At 41.7% G+C, this 15,272-nt stretch overlaps 2 protein-coding genes across 4 annotated transcripts in view; one reads left to right on the top strand and one right to left on the bottom strand.

The window, feature by feature from the left end:
- Window positions 1–308: 308 nt before the first annotated feature.
- hmgn3 (high mobility group nucleosomal binding domain 3) overlaps window positions 309–15,272 on the top strand; it is a 37,904-nt gene continuing 22,940 nt past the window's right edge. The window contains exon 1 of one of the 2 annotated variants that reach the window (XM_085246808.1): window positions 309–568. The gene's annotated coding sequence lies outside the window, so the exon portion shown is untranslated. The remainder of the gene's footprint in view (window positions 569–15,272) is intronic. The other variant, XM_085246805.1, reaches the window with a different exon arrangement.
- clic5b (CLIC family member 5b) lies at window positions 2,531–14,308 on the bottom strand. 2 transcript variants are annotated; one of them, XM_085246802.1, is made up of 6 exons: window positions 13,632–14,308; window positions 6,439–6,548; window positions 6,216–6,341; window positions 5,476–5,582; window positions 5,076–5,257; window positions 2,531–3,434 (listed from the first exon to the last, which is right to left on the bottom strand). In XM_085246802.1, the coding sequence occupies exons 1-6, from the start codon at window positions 14,202–14,204 to the stop codon at window positions 3,270–3,272; spliced, it is 1,263 nt and encodes a 420-aa protein (XP_085102928.1). In that variant the 5' UTR covers window positions 14,205–14,308; the 3' UTR covers window positions 2,531–3,269. The 2 variants fall into 2 exon arrangements, with proteins under 2 accessions (XP_085102928.1, XP_085102929.1); XM_085246803.1 differs by lacking the exon at window positions 13,632–14,308 and adding an exon at window positions 10,510–10,855.

Here is a 15,272-nt window from a genome sequence, read left to right as displayed (position 1 = left end):
AAATCCCCAACTTAACAAAAATAAAAACGTTTAGGCTTAAAAATAGACTCAGCTGTTACAGGTTTGGTTGCTTTAATCACTGACCTATCTAAATACCTTCCTTCTTAATTTATGGACTCAGTTACTCGTTTTGGGTTAAACTGAATTTTAAAAACTAAGTCTATTTTTTAAATCTTGGTCATGCCACATTTCAAAGTCGTATATTGTCTCCGGTAAGAAATTAGCTATCGAGCTGCCTATTACTATTAGCATGTTCATTATCATGTTTTGGTTTTTTGGAGAGGGGGGTAGCCAAGATGACTGCAACACTCATCTTGAGGCTTAAAAACTGAATTTCAGAAACAAATGGGCGACGTCTATCTTTTGTAATGCCTGTGGCGGATACAGCCTGTGGTTGCTAGCTAGCGTTTCCTCTTCACTTGTGCTAATATCCAGTCTCTGAACTGGACCTCTGCTGGAGCATTTTCCCTTTTGTAGCATTTTTAAAACATTTATCTGACAGTGAATATTACTCGGTGCACTGTGATTGTTCTAACAGACCATTCCAGAAGCCTGCGTGCCAGTTTTGGTGAGTGAAATTCTGGTATTTTATTTTCATGTCACTTAGCATTAATTAGCAAACTTGCTAATGAAACCAGCTAATGTTACTTAAGATATTGCGCACTCTTGCCGAAATATGCCACTTTTGTCTCAAAAAACAAACAATAACATGGCAGTTGACCAATTCCACCAAATTTGGAAATATAAAACTTAAAAAAAAAATAAGAAGAAGCAAAATTGTTGAAGATAACACAGCAGCAACAAATGTATTATAACAAAAACAGGACAGGAGAAGGAAAAACTAAACTTAACCTCAGCCTGAAACATATATGTCTGTCTCCCAGGTGCAATGTCTTTAGCAGCAGCTAAATTTGACGTGTTCTTGCACAGGGGCCTATATGGCAGTATTTCTTAAACTATGGGTCTGGCCCTTAATTGGATCACAGGTCTGTTTCTGGTAGGTCCTCACACGTCAAGCACACCCGTTTGTTTTAATCAGCTCAGGTCTCAAAGCAAGACTCAATTTACAAAATTTATGCCTGAGCTGAAAAGGTTTACTAAACCTGGCTATAAAAGTGCACTGTGTGAGTCCCCTGTCAGCCTATATGGACTCCCTGCGCTATGGTGGCCAAGCCAAGGCCAGCGACTGGTAGATCCACTGGGAATGTAATAACAGATTAATGTGGCGTGCCAGGCCCCATGACCAGACGTGTTTGACGCTAATGCTCCACTGTATATTATCCAGCTTGCAGAAATGTTGGATGTGAGCGATGGGATCCAAGGACAGGGATGTTTAGGTACTAATTACCAAACAGCAAGGCACAAGTCTCGCTCCATATTTCCTTACTCCTGTGGAAACACTAGGCAGGCTCCATTTATTTTCTTTGACTGTTGTTTCTGGCAAGGCCGCGTCTCAGTAAACACCACTCGCCCACCATTGTAAATCCGACAGGCGCAGATCTTTCAAGTTAGACTCCTTTGAGGAAAAATGGAGACAGATCGGATGGCGGCGCTCGGGTTTTCCGTCTTAATGAGAGAGTGGAGAAGAGGGATGGCGTTTGATCCCTGGCATGGAAGCCTCTATTTAAGCCTGTCAACGGTCATCACTCTCTCTCCCCCCTTCTTTCTTTCTCTGTTATGGATAGAGAAACAGACCTGCACCACTGGATTTGATCAACTCAGTACTGCACACTTTAACCCTTTTTCAGAACCGGGATCCAGTCTCCCCTCCAGCACCTTCACTATCACCCAGAGAGACTTGCTCAGCCTTCCCCTTCCTGACAACCTGCGAGCGTGGATGTTGATTGATTACCTTAGCTGGAAAAGAAAAGAAAAGGCAGAAGCAGATCTGTGAAAATATTATTTTATTTGTAGAGCTTTGCAATGAGAAAGCCTTTCAGTCATCATGCTCCAGTTTCATATCATGTGTTTGTCCAAACCACACAAGAGCCTTATGGTTCTTCAAGGAAGTCGCGCTATAGTTGCAAGCCCGACAGCAAGCCAAAGACGATAAGCCCCGAGACAAATTTCTCTGTTCTCTGCTAGACAATGAAACTTTTGAACTTTAACTTTTAGGCTGCGGATGTTGATGAAGTCCTCAGAGAGGAGGAAATGTCTTTCTGATGAAGGGCTGGAGGGCAGGGCTCCTGACCATCGCGGACCTGGCCTGGAAGACGCTTTTCATCGCAGCACTAATGGCTCTGGCTAATCAGGCCTGATTGGGGCTGCTAAATAAATACTCTCTCCATTTATAATATCATGCGTAACTTAAGACAAAATCAATACTCGAGACTGAACACTAATAGCTTGAGGCAAAACAAACGTCCCAGCTCTGGCTGCAATACATTTTTCAGAATGAATCCATCAGTGACATTGGCATGGATTTCTCATACTTCCAAATAAAGCCACGTATCTGTGGAGTTTTCATATTTCCGAAGGCTCCGAATTGGTTTGAAAGACATTCACGCATGCAAGCAGTTCAGAAACAAGCCTCGTTCTAAACTTTTAATGCCCATATTAGGTACATTTGTTCTTTTTGTCAAGCATATATTTGAATAATATATATATTTTTTGCCTTTACATCAAATTTTCAGAAGCATTAGAAAAGAAAAAGAAACTACAGAAACACCCACAGTAATGAACTGAAAATGAAACTGCAGAGTGGAACAGTCATATTCAGCAAACAATTAGCATCAATCATCAATCATAGATGAATCAAGGTGTCTCCCCAGGAGCCAGAGCCCGATAATAAACACTGGAGTCAGACTAGACTTATGTGGGCTCGGGAATAAATAAAGTGAACGACCTCGACATCAGCAGCTAGTAAAATGTTTGGCCGTGCGGTAGAGTAGGTATGAAAGGGAGCTTTGTGTTATGAGGAATAAATACAGACAGACACAATCACATTTGAGCGAAAAGAGTTATGTCAGAAGTCTCACAGCAGCAACGTTGGAACCTGGCTTTGAAATGCGAATCACGTTAAATGTGTTTGATTTATCTTCTGCTCCACTTCTGCTTTGCCGTGTCTCTGCCGAGGTGATTGAAATACCATACACACTGTGCACCGAGTAGCTAAAGTCCATCCACATCTGGAGCTGAAACAAAGACATCGGACTTGTTTATTATGACAGACGAGGATCTCACAAAGGACAGTCGCGTGTTACGTTCATGGGGGATGTTTTCTTTATGATGTGTGTTGCCGGTTTATTTTTCCTTGCGCTCAGGTCAGGCTACTTGGCCAGTCTCCTCGCCACGTCTTTGTAGGCGGTCTCGATCTCAGTGTCAGCAGCACAGGTGTTGGTGAACTCGTCACGCGTGGAGGCGTTGTTCAGGTAGCGCCACACCCCCGACATTTCCGCTGGGATGTCGTAGTTGCGGTATTTCTTAGCAACAACCTAGGAGAGAATGCAAGGCGATAACTAAACTACCCCGTTCATTCAGACTCGAGCTGATATCTTCAGCACCTTCCAGGAGGTATGTTTTTTGGATGAGGTGTTCCAGTTTGCCATTTTGAAACAAAACTAATAACATTTATGCTTTTTTTTTAGCTCGTGAATGTAAGAATTAATGCCTTTCAGCAATACTCTGTATATCGTCTGTGCTCTGCATCCAAAAGGTAAGTCAGAACCACTTCCACTGCAAAACCAATGAAGCATTAAGTAAGTCAGCTCTGCAGGAGCAGGACATGCCGGTTAGATTCATTAGATACTTTCCTCCAGTGGTGAATGCTTATCTGCCTGATATATTAACCCACCGTAGAAAGGACCTGCTCTTGTTAAAAATTGTAGTTTTAGTTTAAAACAAAAAACTTTTAAAGGGAATTTGTGTTCTTACATTTTGTTGTGTCCTCCTGGACTAAAAATGGGATTTAGCAGTATAACCTTTAGCTACTAATAATTTGACATATGGATACTAAATGCCCCAAATAACAAATTCAAGATAGTTTTTTTCCCCTTAATTAAGAAAAGAGAAAACTATTTTTTAAAGTCTAAAAATCTAATTTTTAAAAATTGTGGCTGTGGAAGACAAAGTCAAGAGCAAACCTAACTTAAACACACCTTGGGGGCAGAGTTGCTTGACATTTTCAGTCTTTTCCTTTTTTCCTTTTTACTTTCTTTTCAGATCCTGCTGGTTTCCAGAATAGATTTACTTGTTTTAGTTTAGTTTTTATTAGTTCCAGTGTTAGTTTTAGTCTTTTTTTTAAATCATTCATGTATTCCTGTGGCACAAAATTGAATACAAATGCAACATTTGTGGAGGGAGTTGGCTCGCAGTCATGTAGACACCCTCAGGCAGGCTGTTGACAGATTTGACCATATTGTTGACGATTTTTGACTGCATAGTTTTATTTGACTTCAATTCTTTCTTTCTTTTTAAATACACATTGTTTCAGTTAATTTTCATTTATTTATAGTCTCTAGTTTCTGTTATAACTTAAACTATAATGTACGTTGACATTTCGTTTTAGTTAACTGTAATACTGCTTGGGACCTCCCCGGGTGTTACCAGACACCAATTTAAGGCAAACACATCATCATCATCATCATCATCAAGCACATATTAGGTTTATTACCACAGCCTTTATTACTCAAATGCAGCAAAACACTGAATTCATTATCAAAATCCATGTACTAAATCTGGTTTTGATATATCAAAGTGTTTATTTATCACCGGCTTTAATAGAGGAACAGCTTGATATGACAACTTCTGTGAACCTTACTGTAGACTGGAAAACTTGTTTAGCCCGTGAAAATGTATGAAACTTTTTAACAAAGTCCAATATTGCAGAAACCGACCTCATAAGGTGGTTTGAACTTGGATAAACTGGTGTGTGCTTTAAAGGTTACTTGGAAAAACACACGTCTAACTTTAACAGATAATAGGATCTGGATTGCTCAAAGTACCGATATGAAAATCTCATCTGAGAATAATAAGGGGCCGGTAGAGAATGATTGTTGAAGGGCAACGCAGCTGTAGAATCACCACCACTAATTACTGCCCCTCAATAATTTTCCTCTCATGCCATATTTCTTTACCTTCACTATGTAGAGTTTGGGCAGGAGGTTGCAGTCTGCCAGAGTGAACTCGTTCCCATCCAGGAAGCATCGGTTGGAGCCCTTCTCCTCCTCCATGCTGTTTGCATCGATCTCATCTGGCAATGGGTTGTTAAGGTAGTCATCCAGCTTCTTCAGGGCTTTGGTTAAACCTTTCTCTAGAGCTAAAACGCACAGATACAACACCTTTAAAAGGTGACGGAACACGTGTGGCGCTAACCTCACTAGGTGGCAGCAAAGCAAACGGCATGAGCTCATGCCTAAAAAGTGGACTCTGCTACCACCTAGTGGAGGATTTGATGAATCACTCCCGCATGATTTCATCTTGTTCCGTTGCACATGTACATGTGTGAATGTAAATGGCATGAAATAAGCAGCCCACCAGCGTTGGCTTCTGGTTTGGTGTTCTTGATGTAGGCTGAGAACTTGGCAAAGATGTCGTTTCCAGCTGTATTGGACTCTCTGTGCTTGGCAGCCAGTCTGGGATACCTGAGTGGATGGGGGGACAGGGGCAGGAGAGGCAGTCAGAGACCCAGGCAGACCAAACCATCTGGATAGCATTAACACCTGGGCTGAAACTCAGCTCACACTCCAAACATGTTACACACTCTCACCAAGCTGGCTACTCGCCCCTTGAGCTTCTCACACTGAGGTCGGTTTATAATGTAAAAAACTTTACAGGCAATAAAATAAAGATTTAGTTAATCTGACATTTTTCTCTGCAAACGCTCACACGCTGACTCTGGTCATTTTTACTGGAATAACAACAACAAGAACCCTCTTAGGCTCTTTTACTAAAATTACCCCAATCAGATTTTGTCAATAAAGCTTTGGATGTAGAGTGTTAAAGATTTTGCATTTAGGAATTAAAAGTGCAAAAACACATACCTGGGACACTTACATTATACTGTATATCAACTCAAAATAGATTTGCAGCAGCTATAAACAGTAATCTCTGTTAACGTCAGCCTTCATCAGATCCAGCACTCTTTTACTGGACTAAAGAGTTTCCTGTTCTTTCAGCAATGCTGCTGAAGTGAAATAAATCCAGCCAAACCAGGATGTGTGTAGTTGGTGGTATAATCTGATACTCTGTTATGAAAAACCCTCTAGTTGAATTACTTTGGAGGACAGAGTGTCTCCTCAAGAAACTCTTCAATCTTGTTGATGTCTGTCTTGACCTCTCCTTCGAAGGTCAGGAAAGGAGGGTGCGTCCCTGGAGCCAGGTTGTGCAGATCTGCCGGCTTCCTGCAGAAGACACACGCGGAGAAAGCAGAATGTCGTGAGGGGCGACGTTAGCACGTTTTGTTTTCATGTTTGCAAACTTGGCTTTTTGTAACCTCACCTCTTGAGGTCGACGGTCGTGACGTTGAACATGACTCCTTTGAGCCAGAGGATCATGAAGAGGCGCTGAGAGAAGGGACAGTTGCCGATGCTTTCTCCATCGCTGCCCGCCTGGAAGCAGACAAAGGATGAAAAGACTTACATCTTGTTTCTCTAATTCAGCTGTGGGAAGCAAGTACATGACCCTTTGGTAACAATGTAACAACCTTGCTACTAACAGGGATAAGTCTCCTGTTATCTTAAGCGATAAGTGTTAACTCACTCTTTACCTGATATAGTTGTTCCAATAAGTAACATATAACATTACATAAGCACACATAAATAGGTCATTGTGACAGATTCGTGATGAGGACAGAGTCAAACTAAACCTACCGTCTGTGCACGTGTTATTATCTGATGTGAACTGCATACTTGTAGCAATCAGAATTATTGTCTGAAGGCCAAAAAAATGCCCACGGTGAAGGAAACATCCTGTTTCTTTTTTATTATATTAATACATAACAGCTATCAGATATAACCACTTTGAACACTTAGAAGAAAAATAACCAGTGATAATTTCAATAATTATGTAAGACATGACTGGCTAATTATTACCAGTGCACTTAAGTTTAAGTAACAATACTTAAACTTTTACAGTAGGTTCGATAACGTCAGTATTTACACAGTCAGTGCAGTATACACTTACTGGATCTCCTTTCCTCTCTTCCTGTATATGCATTTATTACAGGCCATTAACACCGTGTCTTCTCTGTGCTGTCGTCTATGTTTTTGTCTCCCTGTACCTTTCTGCACACGTCTCTGTTTTCTGAAGCTGCACTTTTGCACTTAGTATTTCTCTCTGGATTGTCTGTTGTGTTGTTCCCAACCGTAACCCACCCACTCGTGCCGCGTGGCTCCAGGCACCTCCTTCAGTCTGGTTAAGTCAGAGGTTTTTCCTCCCCACTGTCAGTGGGTGTTTGCTCACAGGGGATTGCTGTTTCACACCCTAATATTTTTAATGATAGGGTCTTGAGATGGCCACTATTCATGACAAATTAATTGAATGAACTGGATGAATTTAAAGTAGCTGTTATTTTGCAGATGCTGACCATACGAGTGCCTGTGAGCAGTGTATCAACAGTGCCCAGGGTTGTTGATTTTTGACAGTACGCTTGTGCTTTGATCAAAAAGCTCTGAGAGAAGGTCCTTAAAAGTTAAAAACCTGGCCTGATTTACTCTTGGCCATTCTCACGTTCAAGGTCATGTTCTCAGCCACGTGTGCTATTTTTAGTTTGCTCCCTGGAAGTCCCCTTCTGACCACTTAAACTGTGTGCTCTGCAGTTTCACCACAGATCTCAAATCAACTTCTGTCTCAAACTGGCGCAAAACATGTTTGGAGGATGAACTGCGGTGCTTGTCAGCAAGTTGTCTCATGCCTGCTCAGAGTGCACAGACAGCACAGGAAATTTTCTGTCTGCTCCAACACAATTTTCTTCACTACCTGGACGACACACTAGACTGAGATACCTACCGCTTTGCTCACTTCCTGTAAATAAAGATCAAGCTGAATAATCACTGTTTCGACACACTAGAGGAGATTCAATGTGCACTGCTGAGGCACAAGTGCAAGTGGAGCCTGACGAAAACTTCTGCATAGTAATCTAGAAATAGCAGCCATGCAGATTGCAGCAGCACAGATGTGTATGAGAAGATGATACTGAATGAACGAGTTAAAATGGGCATAATGTGCCAGGGTTCCATCATCTACCCGTACAGAGAAATGCAGGAGGTTTATGTGGTCCTAACGCACCACCACAACGTGCATAGTAGAGACACGAATGCAAGAGGACATCCACCGAAAGATCTAAAAAGTAGCAGGGCACATTGTCCTGATATGGGAGAGAATGTGCTGTCGAACATGAGCTAGGCCACATTTAAATCAGGTAACGGGTTTGATTTGATTCACCTGTTCACTGCTTTTCTCTTTAAACGTTGTATTTTTATTTATTTATTTTCTGATGAAGACAAAGCTACACAGAATCACTTCCTTCCTATCATATGCTTGTGTACATGCACTGATATTATGTGTCGGCATGCACGGATACTCAGAGGAGCACAAACGGTGACATCTGATCCAGTGAACCTTCTGAATTATACATGGTGATTCTGATAAGCAGGTTCATTGGCCCCTGGGGCACAGAGAGCAGCGTTCGACCTGCAGACCTGCAGACGCACACAAGCCCACAACACATAACAAATATGTGAGTGCAATGACGTCCCGGTCATTACATGACAAGTGTGACCATTGACCACATTAAAGTTATTAGAACGGCAGATGAACTTCATTGCATGCTATTTCACTATTTATGTCACTAAAACCTTTGAATGGCCAGTATAACAAATAATTGGACACACAAATAATCCCTTCAAAAAAAGAAGTTACTGCAACGACGTTAAAAAATATTTTGACATTCACCACAGACGTCCATCATCAGTAAACAGCTCCTAGCAAAGACCAGAAATAAAAGGGCCGTCAGGCTCAAAGTAGCTGAGCCAACTGTATGGACGCCAGCCATTGATGCTCTCAGTGCTGTCTGTGTATTGTTATGGCCAGGCTCAGTCGCATGGTGGTAACACAATACACTGGCCTCAAATAATCGCCAATCAACATCTAGAACACAGAGCACAAAAGCTGCCACACACAGCTAGACCACTAGGCCCGAGGAACGTGAGAGCATGGAGCTGCTGAGTGATCAGATGATGACTGTTGGGGGCTCTCACGTCATACGATCCATCACATGCTGTGTTATGCTATAACTATAACTGGGTTTTGGCGTCCTTAGTTTGCCTAAGCCTGCTTTTTAACAAAGAATTCATAAATGGGGTTCTGACATATTAACTGAAAACATTGATACTACAGTCATTCACAGAATAATACTGTAATTTCTAAAAGGCATACGAAGATTAAAACTGCTAAGATTGATCCCTCTGGTGCACGTAAGACTCCTATAACCCCCGATAGTCACCGTTTATAGGCTAATTCCTGTATGTGGGGTGGAGCATGATAGTTCTCCAGCCATCAGATCCATGTAGATCGTAGCACGATGAATAAATTATTATATTAGGATTGTAGTCACTCTCTATATATATTAATACAGTTTGTGTTTAATTAGGATTTATTGAAAGAAAATGACAGTTTAGAAACTAAATCAAAGATAAAGGCCTAAAAGTTAATTAGTTGACCTCCGAAGTGCCTGCAGAAAGTCAGACTTCTCACCAGCTAATTAGAACTGTGCATCCAGGCAGCACGTTAGCTTTTCCACCTGCCTCAGGTGTATCCATCTGCCTGTGTGATTCCTCAGCGGACCTGAAGTAAAGCTTTTTATAGAGAACAAAACACCACTGCTGTGTCCACTGATGGTACCACCTTCAAACTGTTGTCATTTTTTTTCCACTTTATTATTACCTGTTTCAAAGTTTCCACCCTACATGCTATCTTATATAAAACATCTTTTTGAAAGGTCCTTGAACAAGCAAGCCTCACCACTTGAAATTCTTCCAGAGATGTATTTGGGTAGTTGTCTGCGTTAACGTTCATTTTCATTTGTTACTGGAACATAGAAACTTCAGGTATAGCATTATAAGGTACTTTAAAAGTTTGCCCCCAAAAAACAAAGATCATAAAAGTTGTTCATCCCCTAGAAGTCATGTTTCTACCAACATCTTTGCTGCTGCTGAATACTGCAGATTTCAACTCAGGAATGCAATGTCTGTTTTACATCTGAGACATTAGACAGATTCTCGAGACTGATTGCATAGCACAGTCCTCCCTGAAAAAGTGTGGACTGAAGTAACAGTACCACTGCATGGCCTGATGTGAGCTTCTCACCATCAACAAGCAGCTTCGGTATCACTGTCACAACCATCCTGGGTCGGGGTGCTTGCTGGTGCTGCTGTAACTCTACCTCCGCTATTGGGTTACGCAACTGCTCCATAACACGCAGCGATGCTCATTTGAGAAATTCAGGCAATACTTGGTCCCTCAAATGTTATCAAAACCTTCACTGCAGCCATAGTTTTGTGTCTATCTTACCTTTACAAAAAGTTCAATATCAGGGTCTCTGTCTTCATCAGACATGATTCCTTTTTCTTTTACTTTTTTTAAACTATGTGTCCTTTTTTATCCTTGGAGCTCTACATCTTCTGGAAAGACAAAAAAAAAAGGAGGAGAAACTTTTATCTTCTCTGAGGTTATCCTCTCTCACACCTAAGGAAGTTCTGTTCCCTTCACCTTCACCACCGTTTGCAGCTGTAAAGGCAGTTTTCTGCTCCGTTTGTGTCTCCTGGGTGAGGCTGAAAGTCAGTCCAGGTGATAGTCACAGCCCTGTGCTCTGATTTAGACACAGATGGAGGGCAGCATTAGATGTCACTGACACAAAGTGGAAAACAGGTGTCAGTCTATAGCAGAGGGGGTGGAGCCCCGTGTCTCTCTTCCCACCACTGCAACCAAACCTGACATCAAAATCGCATCACAGGCAGCACTTACTCCCTTATCTCTCTGCCCCACAGCTGACACATTCTTATTTTTCAATATTTTCCACTATTAAATGTTTTATTGTATTATTTTTTGCCAAACTGATGAAACACTTCCTGAACACCCAAACCATCAATAATATATTCTCCCCATCTGACAACATTGCCAAAAATGGGACACTATTTGCGTCACTTTGAGTTTCTGAGGCTGTCAGTCCATCACTTACCGAGTAGTTGTGCAGCAGCATTTATATTTAATTCATGTTCACATGTGTTTGACTCTGGCAGGTTATATTTGATCACCAGCAGCAGACTAGAGAAGATTCCTCTCTAAATTATTGATGCACGGCTGCGGTTTTAAGGCAAAAATTTGCATTTGTTTGCAGAAAGAGGCCACAAAAATAATTTTAAAAAAAAGCAGGTACATTTGACACATGGAAACTGAGTAGTGTGTGTGTTTGTGTGTGTGTGTGGCTTATGAGAGATAGATCCGAGAAAGAAAGTTTGATGAAAACAGCAAAGAGGAGACAGATGGCTCAGCTGGAGAGAAACGTTTTAACTGTTTCTATTTATAGAGCAGCTCCCTCTCCTGGCTGGTGTACCAACTTGCAGCACAAACCAATTAAAAGGGAGCTGCAGAGGAAGAAGGTGCTCATTATCAGAGTTCAGGATGGAAAATCTTGAACAGTGTCTGAATGTGTTATTTTAGGTCTTAGTTAGTTTATTTGCAAAGTTACTGAGTGAACAGCACCAAAATGAGGGAGGACTATCCATAATAACGAGCTGAGGATACCAAAAATATGTCACAACTGGATTTATATTCATTTTAAAAAAGAATAATAATAATAAAGTCTAGATGAGAAGATTTTTTCAAATTTCCACCACCAAGACTCTTATCACCTGTAGCTTGTAATTCTTTCAACAAATGGACTTAAACATGGACAAAGGAGGTTAGTGCTGAATCACACTAACGGTTTCCCCTTTTTTCCAGCCTTACATTTAGTGTGCAGTCACAGAAACTGTACAGTTTTTAATCTAACTCGAGTAAAAGTATCGACCAGAATGTCTTCTTTTCTTGTCATGGATTTCTAAATCAGTAATTTAAATCAATAATAATGGGACCATTAGTGGTTTCTAAGATATGGCCTTGGCGTTTCGATCCCTTTGAAACAAAGGGAAGTTCAAATCAGTGACTCGCCGGGCTAATCATTCACCATAAACATCAAACGGCTACAGAGAATTGTCTCTTTCCGGAACTGAGGTGACAGGGAGTGTGTGAACAGCGTATACGCACGAGCCAGAACTGCTGAAGAGTCTTGGACAGTTGCAGTTATGTGAAAAGGTCTTATCGCACAAAAACAGTGACAGAGCCAGTAAAAGTGCATGTTAGCGATACTGTTGATAGCCTAGGGCAGCCCACTTTATCTGACTGTGGAGGTTTCATTTTAAATTTTCCCCTCAGAGACGTGACCTCATAACTCACCTTCCTACTTTTATGATGGAGCTCGTGTTAAGTTTATGGCCATTGTTGATGATTAAACTGTTGGGAAACGCACCCACGGAAAGACACATAAAGGATAGAGGGTGGGGTGTTTTTCTTGAAGGGGCTGAGGATGTTATCACGTCTGTCGTCTCCTACGGTCTTCGGGGGTGAACTATCCTGCATATTTATCATAATTGTGATATAATGTAGTTTTGTACACTGAGTGTGTTAAGTGTGTAGACTGCGATGAGCTTTCAGATCCTGCCAATGTCGTTCCAGCTCACCGAGGAAGAAGGAGCAGCTCAGACAAAAACTGTGCACTCTGAACTAGATGCAATTTTTTTTGTAGGGTTCTTGAAATGTGTTTTTTTTTTTAAAGACAAAACATTATTATTCTTGAAAAGCTGTCTGGTGTTTTCTATTCTCCTTGTCATAATCACCTTTTTGGTTTTATGGTGGAGTAAACAGGGAAACAGGAAACGTGTGGGCGAGGAAGATTATGACATGTAACACAGCTGGAATCAAACTCATTCACCGTCTCACCCAACAATGCTTCACGCTACAGGGAGACAAGGCAATTTTAAAATAAAATAAAAAAACAAAACAGCCTGTTGCCATTACCCATTTCATGACTTTCACTGACTTGATGCCAGCAGCCTAATCAGCAAAGTGACCCCTGCATTAACTGATAGTACACTCACCAGAGCAGGTATCACCAAAAAGCAACAAAACACACAGACGGATTTGCTCAAGCGTAGAGTTCACCCCTGGTTCCTGTGACCTTAACGCGAACAAGTTAATTATTACAGCAGAGTGATTAAAGTCACACACAAAGATTTGGATACAAAGAAATCACTGCTTATGCACTATTCTTTTAAACATGCATTGTTCTAAATATACACAGCTTAGTAACACTTATATTTAAATATAACTATTTAGACTTAACTAGTAACCACATGGACGTCTAATGAGGTGAATTATCATTTCTATAATTTAATATAATATAATATAATATGCACAGGAGCAAATGATGAGAGTCTCTTCAAAAGGATGCTCTACTTGGCCTCAGAGCCTTCTTTTGTGCAAGGAAGTGAAATTCCACGCGCCTGAAGGCTCATGCTGAACCCTGAGGCTGTGTATTGTTGATGCCTGGATCAACCCTGCAGAGCTCTTTTTATATAGTATAACATATGTCTCACCTTAATGTACAGGGCGATGTTAGGCTGGTTGGGATCAGCTGGCGCAGAGCTGCTTTCATCCAAAGAGACACTTTCCAGAGTTTTAAGTGTGTAGTCGACAGACTCCTGCGGCTCGGGGTCAGTTTTAGGGCGGCTGTAGGCCATCATCATCCCATCCTCGGCGTTATCCTCTTCCTGGATCTTCCTCTGAAACGGCGGGTCGTCGCAAGGATCTCCGGGTGAGGCGGATGAATCTGAGGAGGAGGATGAGCGCCTGGATCCGTTGTGCGCCTCACCGCTCACCTCCTGCACCTGTGCCTCCACTTCCACCGCAGGCTGGGGCTCCACTTTTTCCTTTCTCGCTTTAGCGTCCTCGTCGTCGCTGGATGAAGAAGAGGAGTCGCTGTGTTTGCCCCCTTCCCTGATCTCCATGTAATCCGGGGAGCTGCGGTCTTCCTCCTGAGACGGCCTGTGGACCAGCACCTCGCTGTACAGCTGCTCCCTCGCCTCACCCGAGTTCTCATATTTGGGCTCGACGCGATCGCGTCCTGCGGGCACATCTTCGTGATCTAGTGTTTCGTAGATGTTGTCCATGTCTGGCAGCAGACCTTGAAGTTGAAAGTGGAGGAGTAGTGCTGGAGTGGTCAGTGTTTTCACACCGTGTGCCTGCCTCTGACTCACTGACTGAGCGCACTGAGCAAATTCCAGTGATAACTTATAAAAGACCTTTGATCCTGCAAGTTAACGAGTGGATAGCGTAAAAGCGGAGCACTGTGCCCCTTCACGGATATTCCGGTTTTAAATGTGATGGCTTGCAAGGACAGAAAGCAGCACATAAACACCGAAAACCTTTCAGAACTTTAAATCAGAACACGATGACTTAATCTTCTGGGACCTTTGCAAGGTTGATAAGCTGTAGAGCCCTTGTGCATTTTCTAGACTTGCTTACGTAAAATCTGTGTAAATGCACCTTGCCAGGTTTCCTCCACCCTGCGGCTGACAGTAAGATAGAAAAGAGGGGGATAGTGGGTACTGTAATGATTATAAGATGACAGAGGTGCAAGCTTTGTTTGTGGCCAGTAACTTAGAAACACACATCCACTGGATGGGTGCAGAAAAGAGGGCTTAAAATTTCAGACAGTCAAATGTATTTTAATGAGTTTTCCAGTTTTTCTGTATTTATTTCTTGCAGTTTCAGCTCAAACGGTGATGCTGACACGTGTCTTTCATTTACTGCACCAGCATTTCTTTGTCATGTGGAATGACTGAGACATACTGTCGTCTTTTTATTACATTCAGGGATTAAATGTGTAATTAAACCTCTTTATACTGACAGAAAGGGGAGTTCCACCGGTTACCCACTTAGGATTAAAGTGTGCTGTATGTGCCCCTTGATATAAAATGAGTTTGACATCTATTAGATGTTATCTTCACCCATTGGAAAATACAGGAAGGAAGTTTTGTTAAGGCAAAGAGTCTGTGTTACTTACTGAGGTGAATCTGTGTTATTGATGAACAATAAAACCCAACTTTAAAAGGTTAAAAGATGGTATCACGATACTGCTGAGCTTCCTTTGGTGGATGTTCTTTGCAGGGTGAGAATATTTTTTTAATTCCAAATTATTAAAATTACAAAACCGTCCTCATCACTATTTTTTTCAA

Source organism: Mchenga conophoros, linkage group LG15 (genome assembly GCF_057382185.1).
Source record: "Mchenga conophoros isolate Kocher_MC1m ecotype Shallow Benthic linkage group LG15, M_conophoros_male_GT1.1, whole genome shotgun sequence".
Taxonomy (NCBI): Eukaryota; Metazoa; Chordata; class Actinopteri; order Cichliformes; family Cichlidae; genus Mchenga; species Mchenga conophoros.
The sequence above is the reverse complement of the archived record's forward strand: the minus strand, read 5'-3'. Positions and strand labels throughout refer to the sequence as shown.

Bases quoted from the DNA above. Each gene is read 5' to 3' on its own strand.
- clic5b (XM_085246802.1), bottom strand. From the start codon at position 14,204: ATGGACAACATCTACGAAACACTAGATCACGAAGATGTGCCCGCAGGA. The intron at 6,549-13,631 runs GTGAGACATATG...GTCTGCTTCCAG, and splicing joins ACATCGCCCTGTACATTAAG to GCGGGCAGCGATGGAGAAAG. The intron at 3,435-5,075 runs GTAAAGAAATAT...ATTCTCTCCTAG, and splicing joins CCAAACTCTACATAGTGAAG to GTTGTTGCTAAGAAATACCG.